The sequence below is a fragment of the Cucurbita pepo genome, chromosome LG20 (genome assembly GCF_002806865.2).
Source record: "Cucurbita pepo subsp. pepo cultivar mu-cu-16 chromosome LG20, ASM280686v2, whole genome shotgun sequence".
NCBI classification, from domain to species: domain Eukaryota; kingdom Viridiplantae; phylum Streptophyta; class Magnoliopsida; order Cucurbitales; family Cucurbitaceae; genus Cucurbita; species Cucurbita pepo.
The window spans coordinates 1,522,900-1,540,025 of record NC_036657.1 but is presented as its reverse complement, the minus strand read 5'-3'; the positions used below and the strand labels follow the sequence as shown (position 1 = coordinate 1,540,025).

Here is a 17,126-nt window from a genome sequence, read left to right as displayed (position 1 = left end):
ACGTGGAATGACGATTCATGTATCAGACAATATGCATCAAATGATTAAAAATTTAATTGTCTGTATAAAAAAAAAAAGAAAAAAAAATGAACCTCGTAGATAAATATAAACTTTGTATAAAATACCAAAAATAGCATTTTCTTTATAAATTTAATCGCAGGGTGACACGTGTACTGGAGACAATGAAGTATAAACGCCGTATCGGATTATCAGGTGTCCAATTGAGGTATGACTTAGTTATTGATGCAGTACAGGGACACGTGTATGCACCCCGGGTATGCCAGCTAGATGGGTATCTCGTCTTGTTTACTTGCTAGGTTTCTAATAGCTTCGTAGAGTATGAACTATTTTGGAATACCAGGCGCCAGCTGGCATTGCCACGTGATTTCTCTGACTCCCCCATTTGCCATTTGCCCTACCATGCACCCTCCCGCAACCCATAAAAACAACCACCCCAAGCCAATCCAAAAATTCAAGACTAAACTGTGAAAACTCTCTTTCCAAAATAGAATACTATTTTTTTAATTTTAATATTATATATATATATATTTTTAACACTTTTTAAACCTTTCAAGAGAAATTCATTAAATTAATTAAAATTTATTTTGGTTCTTTTAATTTTTTTTTCTTGTTTTTCCATTTTAATTTTAATTTTCATTTTAGGGTAAAATATACTCTCGTATCCTCCTGAATTACCGAGTTGTATCAAAGTGATGATGGTTTCTCAAGGACAAATGTGTTCGAGACATTATGAAAAAAACCCTTGTCTCCCGAGGTGAGACCAAAGCTTTAGGAGTGGACGAGTCGAGAATTGTTTATTAGACGAGAAGAATAACAATAAATGGAAAATGGGCAATAAAAATTAAATCAACACAACACCCAATAAGTAGAAAAATAGGGCACAATGAACAACAACCCAAAGCACAATATATAATTTACGTGCAAGTTCCGATAAATTACACGAATTAATACAAAATTGGTGGGTGCAAATAAGAAATATCTCCAAAACAACCCGACCTGAAAAAAGCCGGCGAAGTCGTCGGAAAATACCCGCACCCACCGCCGTGTAATTCACCCGCCAAAACCAAGCCCTTACCCGACAATAGGACCATGAACGGCGACACGACACAATTATCCGAATCATTTATAAAATAAACAAACCCGAGCTTAGATTATTTATTTTAATTTCAATAATATGGTATCGGAATCTTGAGGCTTAAGAAAGAGGAGACCTTTGCGGGGCGCCTTTTCTTCTACTACTGAGTGATAGAACGATGCCGGCGGGAAGGAAATCGGCGGTTTTGTTTTTTCTTTTGAAGATATGAGTTCCCGACGAGACGTTGGTGGGGTTTAAGTCGTTGGTATTGGAGCAAGACGAGCCTTCATTGAACTGCGATGAGTCGTCAACCATGGAATTTGGTGTTATTTGACCATCCTCATCTAACCCTTTTAGCCCCTCCCCTCTAAGCCCTTCGAATTGTGCGTACGAGAAATCCGACTCGTCGAACCGGTGCAAAATTCCACATAAATCCTCCCCTCGATACACCATATGATCCACCTGAAATGATATTCACCCTTTTATTACGGTTTACCATATGTATCATATTATAAATAGAGAATTTAACGACGACGTAGGTGGGGTGATTTTAGCATGCATGTCGGGAAATCGAGACGGGTTGAGGGAGAAACCTTGCAAGAGAGAGAGCAGAAATGGAAGGGTTCTTGGAGAATTCTGTCGCAGGTGAAGCAAACGTTGGTGGAGGCGCCTTGCTTGCATGGGCGTGACTGTGGGCGGTAATTCAGGAAGATCACTTTGGCGCCGTTGATGGTGTACGGCTGCCAAATTTCATAATTAATTATGTCACTTAATTCTATCCTTAATCCTTAATTAATTAACGAAATTGACAAAATTACCTGAATATGGGAACAGTCAATGAGCTTCTCAAGATCCCCTAATCGAATTACATCATGATAAACATATCGTCTGACCTGATAATAAACACCCATATCATTGATTAATTTCGTTAATTATGAGGTTAATTTCATAATTGAGATAAGTTTCAAAGAGGGATAGAAGAGTCAAACGTTCACATTAAGTGAAAGCAACAAGTGAGAGGATTCTGGCAGGAAAAATGGATAGAAATGGAGTCGTCTACGAATAGGGAACCAACCAAATCCCAAAAGTAGGATAAGTTTTTTTCTTTTTTTTTTTTTTAAAAAAACCCCAAAAGTTGTAATTAATGAAAGAAAAAGTAAAAATTGCATAAAAAATGAATGAATACCTGAAGAAGAGGATGAGAGCGGTGAGAAGGGAGGCAGTGAGGGCAAATACTAAGACAACAATGCAAGCAAAACACGTTTTTCTCGCACTTGCGGCGGTTCTCATGAAGCAAACAAGCGCCAAAGAAAGTCTCGGCCATGAGGGCCTGAAGCCATGCAGGCTTGGCGGCCATGGTTGCTCCACACTGGTTGATCATCATCATGGCTGCGGCTGCTGCTGTTGCTGTTGTTGTTGCTGCTGCTCATATCCGCTCCCTCTTCATTGAAAAGAAAATAAATAATAAATCAAAAATAAATTTCTTATTTTGTTAGTATTTTGAAGTTGTTTCCTTCCTGTCCTTTTAATGCTGCCGGGGCTGATGACTGAGCCAGCGTTTCTCTCTCCTCCACCCACCTTGTCGTTTCTCAATGGGAGGAGGGGTTTGGTTGGGTTGGGTTGGGTTGGGAGGTGTGTTAATGGCGCTATCCTGCCTTCCAATAACCTATACTTTTTTCTGCTTAATACTATACTTTCTCTGTTGTTTTGCAGACTTTAGCACCCCAAGGCTCTGTCAGAACTAATGCCCCGCTCTCCATTCATTTTCATTAATTTCAACTTATTATTTTTATTCTTATCTAATTTTGGTATAAATTTAATTTAGTTAATTTCCTTAATTTGGTATGCTATATAAAACATTAGGGTATTATTAAACTCTAATCATTTGATGACAAATGAAAATGAATGGAGTCAATGTCTTTTTTTCCCGACCTAATTTTCGATTGGTCGGATGGTAGTTTTTGATTTCTAGTATCGTATTTGGAAAAAGACAAAATTGGACTTGACTATGGTAAAAAGCATGTAATGAGTATTAGGGTGAAAAGTAATTTGAACTTGCGAGGTCCACGTTTTAGCCCTGGCGAAATAACTATATTTTGTGTTCTTTTAATAACAGATTTCTAGAACGTGTTTGCCGAAGAGTGAACAGTAAGTATCAAAATAGAGGAATCCATAGGTCAGACAATAGTTTATTTGTAATTATATGTAGTTTAGACAGTACGTTTAGAATATAGACATGATTGATGTTGTTAGTGCAATATTCCAATATTATCATAATTATTAATAAGTCATGAAACTATAGAGAAAATAAATATAAATTTTAAAAATTAAGTAATTATCAATCAATTTGATGAACCGAAAAAAATAATATTTATTGGTTAATATAAATGTTGAATTTTAATAATTATAGTAATATTATAATTTATTAGATTATCTAATGTTCGTGTAAAGATTTATGGCACAATTTGTGTGAGAAATCTAAATTTAAAATGTTGTTGGTCAATATAAATATAATGTAATAAATAAAATATTGATGTTTTTTTTTTTTTTTTTTTTTTTTTTTTTTTTTTTTTTTTTTTTTTTTTTTTNAAATAAAAATAAAAAACAAAAAATAATAGTCTTGAGAAAGAACGTGATTGGGCGGTTCTCCAATAATAATAATAATAATAATAATCATAATAACTACGGAGCCATGGCCCACCAACTTTTGATTCTTTTGTTCGTTTAATTTTATTTTAATTTCAATATAAAATAAATTAGTTAATTTTTTAAATCTTAATTAAAAATTTGAAAATTTTAAGGATTAACACCTAGAGGCATAAAGGCAAATACTCTCAGAAAAGCTTCCTTCAAATATAAAATTTTAGGTTCGAGAGCAATTGAATATTTTAAAAGTCTAGTAATTATTCGACAACAAAAAAAAAAAAAAAAAAAAAAAAAAAAAAAANCTATATGTTTTTTTTTTTATTTGGGACATAATTTTTAGAAAAGCCAAATGAATGTGCCATAAAATGCAAATAAAAATATGTATTTTTTTTTTATAATAATGTTAATCACATAATAGTAGTGATTAAGGACTTTAAGCACAAATTATTAATGCAATTACCCTTGAAAATTAAAAGCTCGTGTTGTTAAACGGAGTTAATTGTCCTTCACCTGCGCCCTCACGTGTCCACTTTTTTAACTCTTTGTTTCCCTTAGTTTAAAAAATAAAAAAAATAATTATGCATAGGTCAAAGCTTATAAACAATTTTATTTAAGTAATAAAAAATATTTTAAATACATTATATTAATAACTATAAACTAAATACTAGTATGTAAAATAAAATTGAGGGTTGTAAAATAAATATAAACGAGAATTTGTAATGAGTAGTTATGTATTTTAAATAAATAAATAGTCGTAATATTAAAAAAAAAACATTTAAATATAATATAAAAATTACTTTATTGAACTATATTCTATAAATTTAAGATTATACTGTAATGTTTTGCATTTTATTTGATAAGTTCATTGATTTTATAAAATTAAAACCTAAATTTATTATTAAAGATTATATTGTAATTGTTGTATCTTTGTTTACCATTTTTTTGGAAAATGGGCCCTGTTTGGAATTACCAATTTCCTCTTCATCCCATACTTAAATTCTTTTTTGAAAATAAATAATAATAATAATAATACATTGGAAAAGGCCCTAGATCTTGTCCCTCCATCTAACTCAAGACTTCAGATTCTCTGTGTTTTTTTTTTAATATATAAATGATTTGTAGTTATTACGTATGATTTTATTTTTTAAATCAATGGTACAAATAATATACTTATATTTATTCGATGTACTCTCACATTAAAAACATAACATTATTTTACTATATAGTTTTTAATTGAATTAATGTACATAAATAGTTAGTTTTTAAATTGAGTATTGAGATTTTTTGTGTTAAGTAATTATAAGATATTTATTATGCGATATATTTTAATTATATTTTGGAAAAAATTAAAACAAGAAAATTTATTTAATTTATTTGTTGGAAACGTTTTTGAAACAGTAAAAAAGAATATGGATAATACCTCGCTCATAATGGGTCAACCGTGACCCGATAGGCCCAGCCCACTCAGTAGTTATTTAGCCCAGCAGTTTTTTTTTTTTTTTTTTTTTTTTTTTTTTTTTTNACGAAATAGAAGCCCTAATTTGGCATTGATCTAAAATATTGCATCTCTGGAGCTCACTCACCTGCCTTTCTGGACAAGATTGAAGCTTCTTCAGCATTATACCGGCAACCCACCAATCCTCACGGTACAGTTCAACCACCACGTCACCTCTCTCAGGGCGTCGGTTTCATATCTGCGTCGCATTCAGTTTCCCTCCCTCAGCGTTTAATTCTCATCTCTTAGCGTAAGTTCTTATATTCTTGAATTTCATTTTTTTTAGTGCTTTCTGCTAGTCTGTTATTGGATTAGTGTTTTGATGAGTTGAACTTTGATTCAGTCTTATTGTGACGTTTTGTTTCCAGTTAATGTTGAAAAGGTCAGTTGCTTGAGTCGAGTATTTTGTTTATGGTAATATAGAAGGTTGTAGTGTCACGATAGGTGGCATTTTTCTGCTTCAGTTTGCTTTGCTGTGCTATGATTAGCTTTGATTTGTAATCGGGAATACATCGTACATGATGTTGTACAAACAATGGTTCTGATATGAATTTTACCATCTTTTGTCATTGTATATGAATGCGGAATATTTATTAAGTTATATGTAAATATAGTAATATTTTCCCTGTTATACCTGTGAGCTGACGACTTCTATAAATTTATTTAGATAGATTAAAGTAGAGCTTAAACAGTGTGAAAGTTGATGTCAAAAATTTTGTAGTGAAGTTTCTATCGTCATTTTTCTGGGTAGTATATTGAAAATTATACTTGTATCTGAAGGACTAAATGAAATCTAATTACGTGTTTTCTCAATGCACCCGACAGGCGGCCTGTAGGCGAGGCCCACGCCACGGTCTTTTGAGTGAAACCTACCAATAGGTTGCCTAAGAAAGAGAATCCAAAATTGTGAGATCCCACATCGATTAGAGAGGGGAATGAAACATTCCTTATAAGGGTGTGGAAACCTCTCCTTAGGAGACGTGTTTTAAAACCCTGAGGGGAAGTCTAGAAGAGAAAACCCAAAGAGGGCAATATCTGCTAGCGGTGGGCTTGGACGGTTACAAAAACCCTTCGATCTCCAAAGTCAGGGCCTGGGGGTGGGCGTGGCTTTGAGAACAATGAAAAATAAATACTCGTCTTCTTGACTAAGATCTGGTCTATAGTCCTCTGTTCTCAGTAGTTATAAACGTTGATTAATTTGTTGGTTCTTTTTCTTTTCTATCCAGGCCACTGAATTGTCCTTGGAGAAGCCAGAAATGGGCTTCAGCTAAATAGGTTGCTACTTCAGAGGGAAAGTTAATTTGGCAACTTGAGTAATGCGCTTAGTTTTAAGAATAAGTCATCTCCTACCCAATGTGTTGGCAAACACCTTTCGCTCTCCTGCACTTGCCTTCAATCCTCTCAATGTAAATGGATTACATAGAAATTTTGCTCAATCTGCTCGGATAGAGGAGGAGGAGGAGGTGGAAATTGACCAGAGAAGGCTTCCAGCTGACTATGATCCAGCTAATTTTGATCCAACACAGCATCGTAGTCCTCCAACCGATCGCGTTTTTAGGCTTGTAGATGAAATATCTGGACTCACATTAGTTGAAGTTGCTGAATTATCTTCCATTTTGAGGAAAAAATTAGGAATGACAGACATGCCAGTTGTTGGAGTTATGAAGGCAGGAGCTGCCGGATTGGCTGGAATGGCAACAAAGGCATCATCAGCAACTGCCAAGGAGGAGAAGAAGACAGAAAAGACCGTTTTTGAGTTGAAACTAGAGTCTTATGAAGCGGCTGCGAAGATTAAAATTATCAAGGAGGTAAGAAGTTTCACTGATTTAGGCCTTAAAGAAGCGAAGGATCTAGTGGAGAAAACCCCGTCGGTGTTGAAGAAGGGACTATCAAAGGAAGAAGGTGAACAACTAATTGAAAAAATGAAGGCACTTGGTGCAAAGGTGATCTTGGAATGAATGTATGCTTAGAGCTGTTTTCATATCAAATCTTATTTTCGTCTCCAAATTTTTGAAGGTTCCTAAACTTTGAAGATTATACTTAGACTTCTAAACTTTCAAATTTTGTGTTATAAATTTTTGACAAGTAGAAGAAGGCATCAGTTGGAATCACACGTATGTACGAGATTGAGAGAACAATATTTCGAAAGGTACTAAGAGACGTTTCATTATTATAAAAAGTCATAGGATACATTTTAACCTACTTAGTGACTTGAAATTGCTTATTTTACAACCACGCCAAACCTCTGCAATAAGTTAGGAAGAACGATCTTCATATTTAGTGGTGTCCCAACCAAGCTTTAAAATTTCAGGGAATGGAAACCAGGGACGACTAACGAGCAACGGATATCAATGCCTGAAATGCCTCACATTGGTGAAGACGAGGGACACGCCATACTTGTTGCAGCAGTCGATAGCATCGGGATCTCGAATGCTGCCTCCAGGCTCTGCGATAATCCCTACTCCACTCTGGCATGCTTCTTCGACTGCATCATTCCAAGCTGCCAACCAAAGTTGCACACACATAAGAACAAATTGACTACTAAGAGATTTGATTCCCAGAAATTACCAAATGGGAAGAACGCATCACTAGCCAGAGCCGCTCCTTTGACCTCATCCCCTGCTTTCCTCATGGCTATCCTCAAACTCTCGAGACGATTTGGTTGCCCACTTCCCATACCCAACATACAGTTATTCTGCCAAAAATGACAGCATCAGAAGTTTACCAACAGAAGCCAAACGTGTCATTATCGACTCGAGTTATAATATACCAACCTTTGCTATCACAATGGCATTGCTCTTAACATGCTTAACGCAGAGCCATGCAAACTCTGCGTCCCGAAGCTCACTTTCTTGAGGAGCCTTTCCAGAAACTACATTAAATTGTATATCTTGTGGAACCAAGTCGTCAGAATCCTGTGCTAACCATCCTCCACCAACTTGCCTGAGTGATAGCTTTCCTTTCTCATTTTTGGCTGCCTCCAGAATTCGTAGCGTCTTCGATTTCCCACGCAAGATCTCGAGCCCTTCCTTTGTGTACTTCGGTGCAACAACAATCTCATAAAACATCCGAGTTTCACCATCTGTCGGGCTTCTGAACTCCCGAATTTCCCTTGCGAGAGCCTGAGGTAAAGCATTAAATCAAGGCAGAACACTGGTCCTCAAAACATGTTCTAAGAAAAGAAATCATACCAACCTCATCAACTTCTACGTTGAAGGCTACAATGCCACCAAATGCACTCACGGGATCAGCTTTCACAGCCAGCCTATATGCTTCCAGAATATCATCCCGTGAAGCTGCACCACATGGATTTGTGTGCTTCACAACTACACAGGTTGGATTCCTAAACTCTGATACACAGTTCCAAGCTGCATCTGCATCTAAGTAGTTATTATATGACATCTCCTGCACAAAACACAAGTTTTCAAATAAACTTTGTGCATACTTAGGAGAAGCCTAATGTTTTGGATGATAATGATGCAATTCCATGATCATATTTAAACCCTTACAGTTCATACTCACTAACCTTTCCATGATGTTGGATTGCTGTTGCAATACCTCCCGCATTGACCTCAGAAAGGCTCTTATCAACATAAAAGGCAGCCTTCTGATGAGGATTTTCCCCATAGCGAAGAGAACTTTTCAGGGAAAGAGGCACAGTAAAACTGGGAGGAAATTTATCTACCAACGAACACAGAGGACTTTTGTAAAGAGGGTTGAACCATTCTAGCGATTATGCATTTGGCACAGATGAAACATGGAATTTACCTCCAACAGTCTGCTTCCACAGCCACTCTGAGACTGCTGAATCATATGAAGCTACATGTTGAAATGCCTTCCAAGCAAGCTTTCTGCGAAATTGTTGATCATCCTCACTTCCTTTCAGAAACTCGAGTAGTGCGGGATAGTCGTCGGTATCTACGACCACTAAAACATCCTTGTGATTCTGCATATGCACGTTCGTGCACATATCAATATGCAACACTCTATTAGTTTAAGCTTTTGGGTCGATTGGTGATTTAAAGTGGTATTAGAATCGGAGGTTCTAGATCAGGACGAAGCTAATATGAATCCCAAGATCAGCTTTGCTCATAATTTACCTACGCTGTTCTGTGCTTTCTTACCTTTGCAGCTGCTCTTATCATAGCTGGGCCACCAATATCAATGTTCTCTATTCCATCTTCAAAGTTAAGATTTTGAGATGAGGTGACTTTTTCATAGAAGGGATACAAGTTTACCACAACAACATCAAATGTGCCTGCGAAGAAACTATTTCAGAAAACAGGAGGCAAGCTATGCAGCAACTAAGAACATGCATTGCAATTGAAACTTGGGAGCCACATAAGAATTCTAGAGATTGATCGCATAAAGCTCACTAATTCCATGATGCTTCAGGGCGTCCATATGATGCCTTTGGTCTCTTCTAGCAAGAATGCCCCCATGTATAGAAGGATGCAAAGTTTTTACACGGCCATCAAGCTGCCACCACAAACCAAAATTCATGATTAACATATAAAAAATGGTCCGCGAAGTCTCCGACTAATTTCCTGTTAGCTTCATACGAGAACAAAAATGTGAGAGCTCACATCGATTTTGGGGAGGAGAGCAAAACATTCTTTATAAGGGTGTGGAAACCTCTCCCTAGCAGACACGTTTTAAAAATCTTGAGGAAAAGTCCGAAAGGGAAATCCCAAAGAGGGACAATATTTGCTAGCGGTGGGCTTGAGTCGTTACAAATGGTGTTAGAGCCAGACACGAGTGATGTGCCAGCGAGGAGACTGAGTCTCGAAAGAGGGTGGACACGAGATGGTGTGCCAGCAAGGACGCTGGGACTCGAAGGGAGGTGGATTGTGAGATTCCACATCGGTGGGGAGGAGAACAAATCATTCTTTGTAAAAGTGTGTAAACCATTCCATTCGGAATTTGAATAAACAAGAGAAAAGGCAGCATACCATTTCAGGAAAACAAGTAAGCTCCTCCACCTTAGTGACACGCACCCCAGAAGTTTCCAATGTAGATGCGGTTCCCCCAGTTGAAACAATTGTGTAGCTGCAAGTTCACAAGATATATGAATCAAAGACCTTAAACAAAATTGCATAATAAGTTCAAGAGAGTTCACCCCAATTCCTGAAGCCCATTTCCTAGATATGCAAGATCTTTCTTGTCTGACAATGATATCAGAGCTAGTTTCTTTCCTGAAATAGTAATAGCAGCAGACAACAGTAAGGTATAGAAAATGCAATGTTCTATACAAAAAGGACAAGAGGATAGTACCAGAACCAGATGGAAAGGTGATCTTCGAAGAATAAGTGATGGTTTCACCATCAGCCATGACTTTGAAAGTAAAGCAAGGCCGTCGTTGCACAGATTGAGTATGGAGAGAGTTACGTGAGAATAAAGTCTGTTAAGAAATTTGAAGAGTAAGAAACCCAGATTACGGTTTAATGCTACCAAAACTTAAACAGAAGATCACATAGAAAACAATTGCACATTACAAGAAGAGGCGAAGGATTGGGTTCCTTAAGAAAGACCCGACCACGGGGTTCTCCAAGTGAAATAGCAGTGATAGGCGTGGCAGGAGAATGAGCAGCAACAGAACTATACATCACTATCACTCCTTTGCTTTTGTTGCTTGGTTTCTTTATACCAACTGAGCCTGTCAAGCCGCCAGTGCTTCCTTTGTCTACTTAGGACATATCAACAAAATTCACATTGGTAAGCTGTGGATTGACATTGATATCCAACAATAGAAAGTAATACCAATATAGTGGAACTCGTTTTTTCCTTCAATACATTACAAAATGAAAACTACCAACCATAGACCGTTTTCCACTGTGTTGCAGAAAGTTTGAGGTGAAAAAAGTGGAAAAAATGTGTTCTTTGACTTCAAACAGAACACAAATGCACATGGGCACGAAAAATAGTGAAAACAAGTTGAGTGTGTAATAGCCACGCCTACCGCTAGCAGATATTGTACTATTTAAACTTCCTCTTTCGGACTTTTCTTTAAGGTTTTTAAAACGTGTCTGCTAGACAGAAGTTTCCACGCCCTTATGAAAGATGTTTTGTTCTCCTCTTTAACTGACGTAGGATCTCACAATCTACCCCTTTCGAGTCCCAGCATTCTTGCTGGTACACGTTCCCTTATACAATCGATGTGGGACCCCCCAATCCACCCCCTTCAGGGCCTAGTATCCTTACTGGCACATGGCCTCATGTCCACTCTCCATCAGAGTTCAGCCTCCTCGCTGGCACATCTGTGCCTCATGTCCACTCTCCTTCAGAGTCAGCCTCCTCGCTGGCACACGGTCTAGTGTCTAGCTCTGATACCATTTGTAACCGCTCAAACCTCCACCAAGGGACATTGTCCTCTTTGGACTTTTTCTTTCAGTTTTCCCCTCCAGATTTTTAAAATGAGTATGCGGGGAAGAAATTTCCACACCCTTATAAAGAATGTTTCGTTCCATTCCCGAACGTGGGATGATTTCCCAGTTCAGAGCTTTCAAATTTGCATAGAACCCATAAACAGAGTAAAAAAGAAACAAGTTTAAAAGTGAATTAGAACGTCATCAGTGACCTCCACGATGTCGAATCCTCGGCCTCATTTGAACTAAAAGCGAATAAATAAATCAACAGACCAAACCACGCACACAAAGAACCGCCCAACAAAGAAATAATAAACCCATAAACGAAAATGGGAAACGAGAGCTGATGATAAGCAATAAAAAATCACCTAATATTGCAATGTGGAAGTTTTGAAACTCTTGGTAGGAGAATGATATAATCGCCGTCTACTTCACTTTGAATGAGTGGCGGGGCCGCAGAGTTAGGGTTCTGGCTGCCAAATTTCGGTACTATGAACAAACACGGAGAACTTATTTATGCAGATGATCAAATTTCACGTTTTTTCTGGAAAGAAAAAAATGAAAATTTTGTCTCTTTAAAATAATTTAATTATAAATTGTTGGATGAAATTAATTGGAAAAATCATTGAATAATTTAAAAGTGAAAAAGGACAAATGCTTTCACCTTGAAAGTTGGAGCTGCTCCACCACTGGAGACTGTAACAGCACGGAGCTCTGCAAAAGTTGATCTTTGTTTGTCGTCTTTTGACGGCGGTGGTAGTTGGGGATGAGGCAACGGTGCCAATTCAAATCCACATGCCAGAAATGCCCTTTCTACGTGTTTTTAATGCTTTCAATATATTTAAAATTTAAAATCTAAAATTCGATTTTAAAATTTTGAATAAATATAGTATTTTATATTATTATCCCATCATATTTTTAAATAATAATAGAGTTTATGATAAAAAAACGGCCTTTAAAAATAATAATAATAATAATAAATGGATTTTCGCAAACCCATGCATCGTTTTTCATGCCTGTAGAATTTTATATTGCAATACAAATTATTGTGAGATAATGGCGTGCACTTCATGACAAATATTAAACAATACAAAATTAATATTAATATGAGTTTATTATTATATTATTTTTATTATTATAATTAGTACAGTAGCCGACTTAGACACTAGTTGCACAAAGTTAATATAGGTTCAACATTCATTAGACACATATCGAACACGTGTTAGATGTACACTAAATAGACACATATATGAAAAATAATATGTTAGATATATGAACACTGTTCGTGTTGTATTATATCTATATTCTTACTTCTTAGGTAGTTTCCACTTTTGTCATGACAAGTAATAAATGGAAGGAGTATGATACTCGAACAGTTGATACTAAGATTTCACGTTTGGGTTCGGATTCATGTACACTAAAGATGGTTATTGCTGTAGATGATCGGCTATGGAAAAAGATTTTCAATTGTATTGATTGGATGAAATGCCATGAACTTCTTTGGATTCCGTGTTAGATGGGTCCTGCAAGAGAAGTGAACACGTAAACTTTAAACCATAGCAATGGTGAACATGAAAGACAGACAAGGAGATGAAACATAATTTTAGTACCATATCCCGTTGACCAACTTGAAGGTCAAAGCGACCCGTAACTGTGTCGTGTTTGAAGTTCAATTGCTCCTACAAGTCGATGTTTTGTTTGTTTTGTTCAACTAATAATGTCAGTAAAAGTGGAATAGATGATATTCAAACATCTCTTACAACTCCATGCAGAGGTCGTATGAATCAATTCCCTGCCCCTCGTATGCTATGTCGATGCTCGAAACAACCATCGCGACTAGAAGCGATAGAACTGTCTTTTTCCTAGTACAACACAAACAAGGATCCTTGGACACTTGCAGACTAAAGCAGTTGTCTTGTCTGAAACACAATCAAATCTTGTCTTACCATTCCATGCATAAGCTATTGTTAAGAGATGGAGCTTTTCTGCTCCTTTGTTCCTAGGAATATAAATGATACAATTTTAAACAGTATCAAATATTTCAAGTAGTATCAGAGGGCGTCGAGAGTGAGCCGTACTACCCCTTGTGAGCCCCCCTGTTCATCAGGGTAGTGAAGGGCTGGTGCCTGTGAATTTGGTTGTCCCAGCAAGCAAGAAGTCGTAAACGATTAGTCCGACGTAACAATTCAGATCATATACGAGCAGGCGACAATGCAAACATAAAAATAAACTGACCAATTGTTGCCAGCCATCATGAATCTTGACAGTGTTAATTTCTGGTTCAAAACAATCCTAAACAAGTGGAAAATGAATGCTGAAATGAATGAGATTTGAAAATAGTGTCTCAAGTAGTAAACATTTAAAATGCCTGAAAACTGAATTACCTGTCTGCTTACGTTGGTCGTGTTCTTTTTATTGTCCTTGTTAGTGTTCTTACCCTGGTTTACCTCTTCTGATTCATGGCTACTACTACTATGAGCTACAACGGATGGTTGGATTGAGACATTCAAACTCTCACATTTCCTCAAAGCTTCTTCCAAAGCATCAAAAGCAACGTTATAACTCTCATGGGACAAGGACCCTTCATTGCTCAATCTAAACGCCTGCTGACAAAGATCGATATACCGTTGTACTCTCGACTCGACATGAGATCCTTTCCGGGTTTGTTGTCTACTCTTTGCATCCCTTGTCCAACGAGTCAATACATATTGAGAAGGAATACTATGTATACCAGAGATTTGCAGAACAATCATTACGTGTCGACAGAGGTAACCGTTGAATTCAAACGATCGGCATAAACAGGAGATATCCGAAGTTGCTTCGTTCCACTCCACGAGAAAGTCTTGGTTGTTCTCAAAATCTTGAACCCTGAAAACTTTTATCACTCCATCTTCGCTTATCTTTCTTGGATGACAAGCAACTACTCCTAAAACCTCCACTTGGAACTTTTTAAATACTGCATGCGTGTATAATCCAGCCATTTGCTTCCCAAAAGGAGATGGAGACTTCAATCCTGGCTGTTTATGCAAAGTTTCTAAATCTGCTTTTCCTTCCTCTTCGAATTTATCTCGTGCAAATGTTCTATAATGGTCTAAGAATTCCCTAAGTGATGTTTTTCTCTGTATGTACTTGTCAAGAAAAGAGTTGATACCTTCTGGCCTATGGCGTGTATACATCCCTGCCAGAAAAATGTTTTTCATACACGCAGGTATCCATCGATTACGATCTGCGTACAGTGACTTAAACCATGAATCATGACTTAGTTCGAACCTGTCAACAATTCTTAGCCACCGTTTTTCGAACTCTTCGATTGTCCAAGACTTAAAAACACACTCGTCGAACATCGATAGAAAATTTTCACGTTGTCTCATTACATGACTAAGCTTTTCTGGAATCTTGCTATAAATGTCCCACAAACAGTAACAATGGAAAGAATTAGGCAATTCCTCAGCAATGGCTTCCTTAAGGGCTTCATCTTGTACGGTGAGGATCACTTTTGGAGGACATTTATGCATTGCTCTAAGCCATGCCCGCATCAGCCAAGCATATGTAGACTTGGTCTCATCAGCAACCAATGAGCATCCGAGCAAAACGAACTGACAATGGTGATTAACGCCTATAAAAGGTGCAAATGATAATCTATACTCGTTCTTAATGTACGTGGTGTCGAAGAAAACGACATCCGCAAAATTGGCATAGTCAAGTCTGCCTTTTGCATCAACCCAGAACACATTTCTTAAACACTGCTTTTCGTTCAGGTCAATAGAGTAAAAGAAGTTAGGATTTTCATCTTGCATACAAACAAAATGGTCTAACATAACTTGAACATCGCCTTCGTCTATAGCCAGACGTCGCGCCTTACATACTTGATCAATGGCAGCAACGTTTTGCTTCTTGGCTATTGTACAACCTCCAGACAGCTTGGACTTCATACAAAGCTTACTTTTTCTTCTTGCTCTATTGCTATGCAAGACATCAGTGTTACTGCTACCGACTTCTAAGTTCCCGTGACCACGAAAATAATAGGATTCATCTGGAAAAACTTCATGATTATGCTCCTTTATGAAACTATGAATTGCCCATTTTCCACTTTGCAATCTCTTGACATGCATACAAGCCTTGCAATCGGTTTTCTCCCACGACCGATTGGTTCTACCTCGTTTTTTCTTCCCATGAACACCTATGCCATTATTTGAATTTGTTACAGGATCTGAAACCTCAACCACACCAGATTCTCTCTTGTCTCCATATTTAGTACAGGCAAATTTTGCATCAATAAACTTTCCAGATATTCTGGACCTACGACTAGCCTTTATTATAACACAAAAACCAAATGATTTGGCATATTCCTTGTAGAATGTAAAAGCATTCTCCTTCGATTCGAATTCCATTCCTTCACGAGGCTCGACGATTTTGAAAGACTTCAAGTTGAGTACATTCTGAGAGTATTCTATGTTTCTATATTTTGGCATATCCATATTGACGGTTGGCCCTGTATTTTCTTTTCCTACCATGTGAGAAGAACCGTCTGTGCCATCTCTAGTACACATTTCTTTGCCACAGTGCACTGAATTATCTTCCATATTTAGGCCGGTGATTGTTTCTTTGGTGGCTCTCACAGCTGTTCGAGATCTATCTTGATGGATATAACATAAATTTGTTACAAATGAGAGAAATGATCCTTTATATAATACCCAAGAGACATCTCTCAAAGACACAAATTAAACAATGTATGTATGCAATTCATGTACCTTAAAAAAAACATCCAAGTATCTAGGAATTCATGTGTCTAGAAATTACAAGATCATGCTTTGTAGTATGTTTCTAGCTCAATTAATTTCTAACAAAACTTATGTAAATCTACACTTCCCTTTCGAAAATACACCTGAATCAATCAAGATATGAATGTATTTGTTAAAAGTAATTGACAATGAAAGCATTTCACAAGAGTAAAGACCTTGAGTTCAGAAATGGGCAATTGGGTCACTCTAATTACAAAACAAAATGGAAAAGGTTCAGAATTCCACACTAAACGCCAAAAGAAAGAGACATGAACTATAGCTAAAAATAACATACAAAGAAACATGTAATAGGAAGTGGCAGCTGAGGAGCTCAGTGTCTGGTAATTAACCCAGAAACTGAAAATGATACTAATGAACGTGAAATCAGTTCTTAGAGAAACTCACAGGTGCTTTTATTGGTTACTCGAAAGCTCAAAGGAAGATGCTGTGCTTTCGGAGCGAGTATCGGAATTCCCGATTCGCAGTTTTGGAGGTTAGGGCAAGAGAGATATTGAAGTACTCGCATTCGGGATTTTCCCGTACTCGCCTTATAGCAGCACTGGCCCAAAAGATTATTGGGCCTATTTTGCTTTGGTCGGAACTTTGACGTATAGCAGCTCTGGCCCAAAACAATTTTGGGCCTCCTTTGCTCGGCCTGAACTGTGCTCTATAATAGCGCTGGCCCAAAAGATTATTGGGCCTACTTTGCTTTGGTCTGAACTTTGCAGTATAGCAACACTGGC

At 37.2% G+C, this 17,126-nt stretch overlaps 4 protein-coding genes across 5 annotated transcripts; 1 reads left to right on the top strand and 3 right to left on the bottom strand.

Moving 5' to 3' along the window:
* Positions 1-905: 905 nt before the first annotated feature.
* Positions 906-2,813, bottom strand: LOC111783481. The gene is made up of 4 exons (XM_023664411.1): positions 2,283-2,813; positions 1,915-1,989; positions 1,690-1,836; positions 906-1,558 (listed from the first exon to the last, which is right to left on the bottom strand). Exons 1-4 carry the CDS (start codon positions 2,481-2,483, stop codon positions 1,217-1,219), a joined length of 765 nt encoding a protein of 254 aa, XP_023520179.1. The 5' UTR covers positions 2,484-2,813; the 3' UTR covers positions 906-1,216.
* A 2,468-nt stretch (positions 2,814-5,281) lies between these two features.
* LOC111782753 (50S ribosomal protein L7/L12-like) lies at positions 5,282-7,348 on the top strand. Its single transcript, XM_023663555.1, has 2 exons — positions 5,282-5,487; positions 6,464-7,348. The coding sequence occupies exon 2, from the start codon at positions 6,554-6,556 to the stop codon at positions 7,193-7,195; it is 642 nt and encodes a 213-aa protein (XP_023519323.1). The 5' UTR covers positions 5,282-5,487; positions 6,464-6,553; the 3' UTR covers positions 7,196-7,348.
* A 31-nt stretch (positions 7,349-7,379) lies between these two features.
* LOC111782752 (bifunctional purine biosynthesis protein PurH-like) lies at positions 7,380-12,362 on the bottom strand. 2 transcript variants are annotated; one of them, XM_023663554.1, is made up of 14 exons: positions 12,267-12,345; positions 11,971-12,146; positions 10,733-10,920; positions 10,512-10,638; positions 10,357-10,432; positions 10,190-10,286; positions 9,614-9,716; positions 9,362-9,495; positions 9,006-9,183; positions 8,764-8,918; positions 8,433-8,642; positions 8,012-8,359; positions 7,806-7,932; positions 7,380-7,737 (listed from the first exon to the last, which is right to left on the bottom strand). In XM_023663554.1, the coding sequence occupies exons 3-14, from the start codon at positions 10,841-10,843 to the stop codon at positions 7,586-7,588; spliced, it is 1,818 nt and encodes a 605-aa protein (XP_023519322.1). In that variant the 5' UTR covers positions 10,844-10,920; positions 11,971-12,146; positions 12,267-12,345; the 3' UTR covers positions 7,380-7,585. The 2 variants fall into 2 exon arrangements, with proteins under 2 accessions (XP_023519322.1, XP_023519321.1); XM_023663553.1 differs by having other exon boundaries at positions 7,383-7,737; positions 11,971-12,091; positions 12,267-12,362.
* Positions 12,363-12,850: 488 nt separating this feature from the next.
* Positions 12,851-16,779, bottom strand: LOC111782751 (protein FAR-RED IMPAIRED RESPONSE 1-like). The gene is made up of 5 exons (XM_023663552.1): positions 16,679-16,779; positions 13,987-16,238; positions 13,838-13,894; positions 13,213-13,728; positions 12,851-13,125 (listed from the first exon to the last, which is right to left on the bottom strand). Exons 1-4 carry the CDS (start codon positions 16,686-16,688, stop codon positions 13,654-13,656), a joined length of 2,394 nt encoding a protein of 797 aa, XP_023519320.1. The 5' UTR covers positions 16,689-16,779; the 3' UTR covers positions 12,851-13,125; positions 13,213-13,653.
* Between the last annotated feature and the right edge of the window lie 347 nt (positions 16,780-17,126).

Coding starts and splice junctions, on each gene's coding strand:
- LOC111783481 (XM_023664411.1), bottom strand. CDS start 2,483: ATGATGATGATCAACCAGTGTGGAGCAACCATGGCCGCCAAGCCTGCA. Junction 1,990..2,282: donor GCTCTCATCCTCTTCTTCAG/GTATTCATTCAT, acceptor GTTTATTATCAG/GTCAGACGATATGTTTATCA. Junction 1,559..1,689: donor TCTGCTCTCTCTCTTGCAAG/GTTTCTCCCTCA, acceptor ATATCATTTCAG/GTGGATCATATGGTGTATCG.
- LOC111782753 (XM_023663555.1), top strand. CDS start 6,554: ATGCGCTTAGTTTTAAGAATAAGTCATCTCCTACCCAATGTGTTGGCA.
- LOC111782752 (XM_023663553.1), bottom strand. CDS start 10,843: ATGTATAGTTCTGTTGCTGCTCATTCTCCTGCCACGCCTATCACTGCT. Junction 9,496..9,613: donor CCTGAAGCATCATGGAATTA/GTGAGCTTTATG, acceptor GTTTCTTCGCAG/GCACATTTGATGTTGTTGTG. Junction 8,919..9,005: donor GTGGAAGCAGACTGTTGGAG/GTAAATTCCATG, acceptor GTTCGTTGGTAG/ATAAATTTCCTCCCAGTTTT.
- LOC111782751 (XM_023663552.1), bottom strand. Junction 13,895..13,986: donor CGACCAACGTAAGCAGACAG/GTAATTCAGTTT, acceptor CCACTTGTTTAG/GATTGTTTTGAACCAGAAAT. Junction 13,729..13,837: donor ATGATGGCTGGCAACAATTG/GTCAGTTTATTT, acceptor CCAAATTCACAG/GCACCAGCCCTTCACTACCC.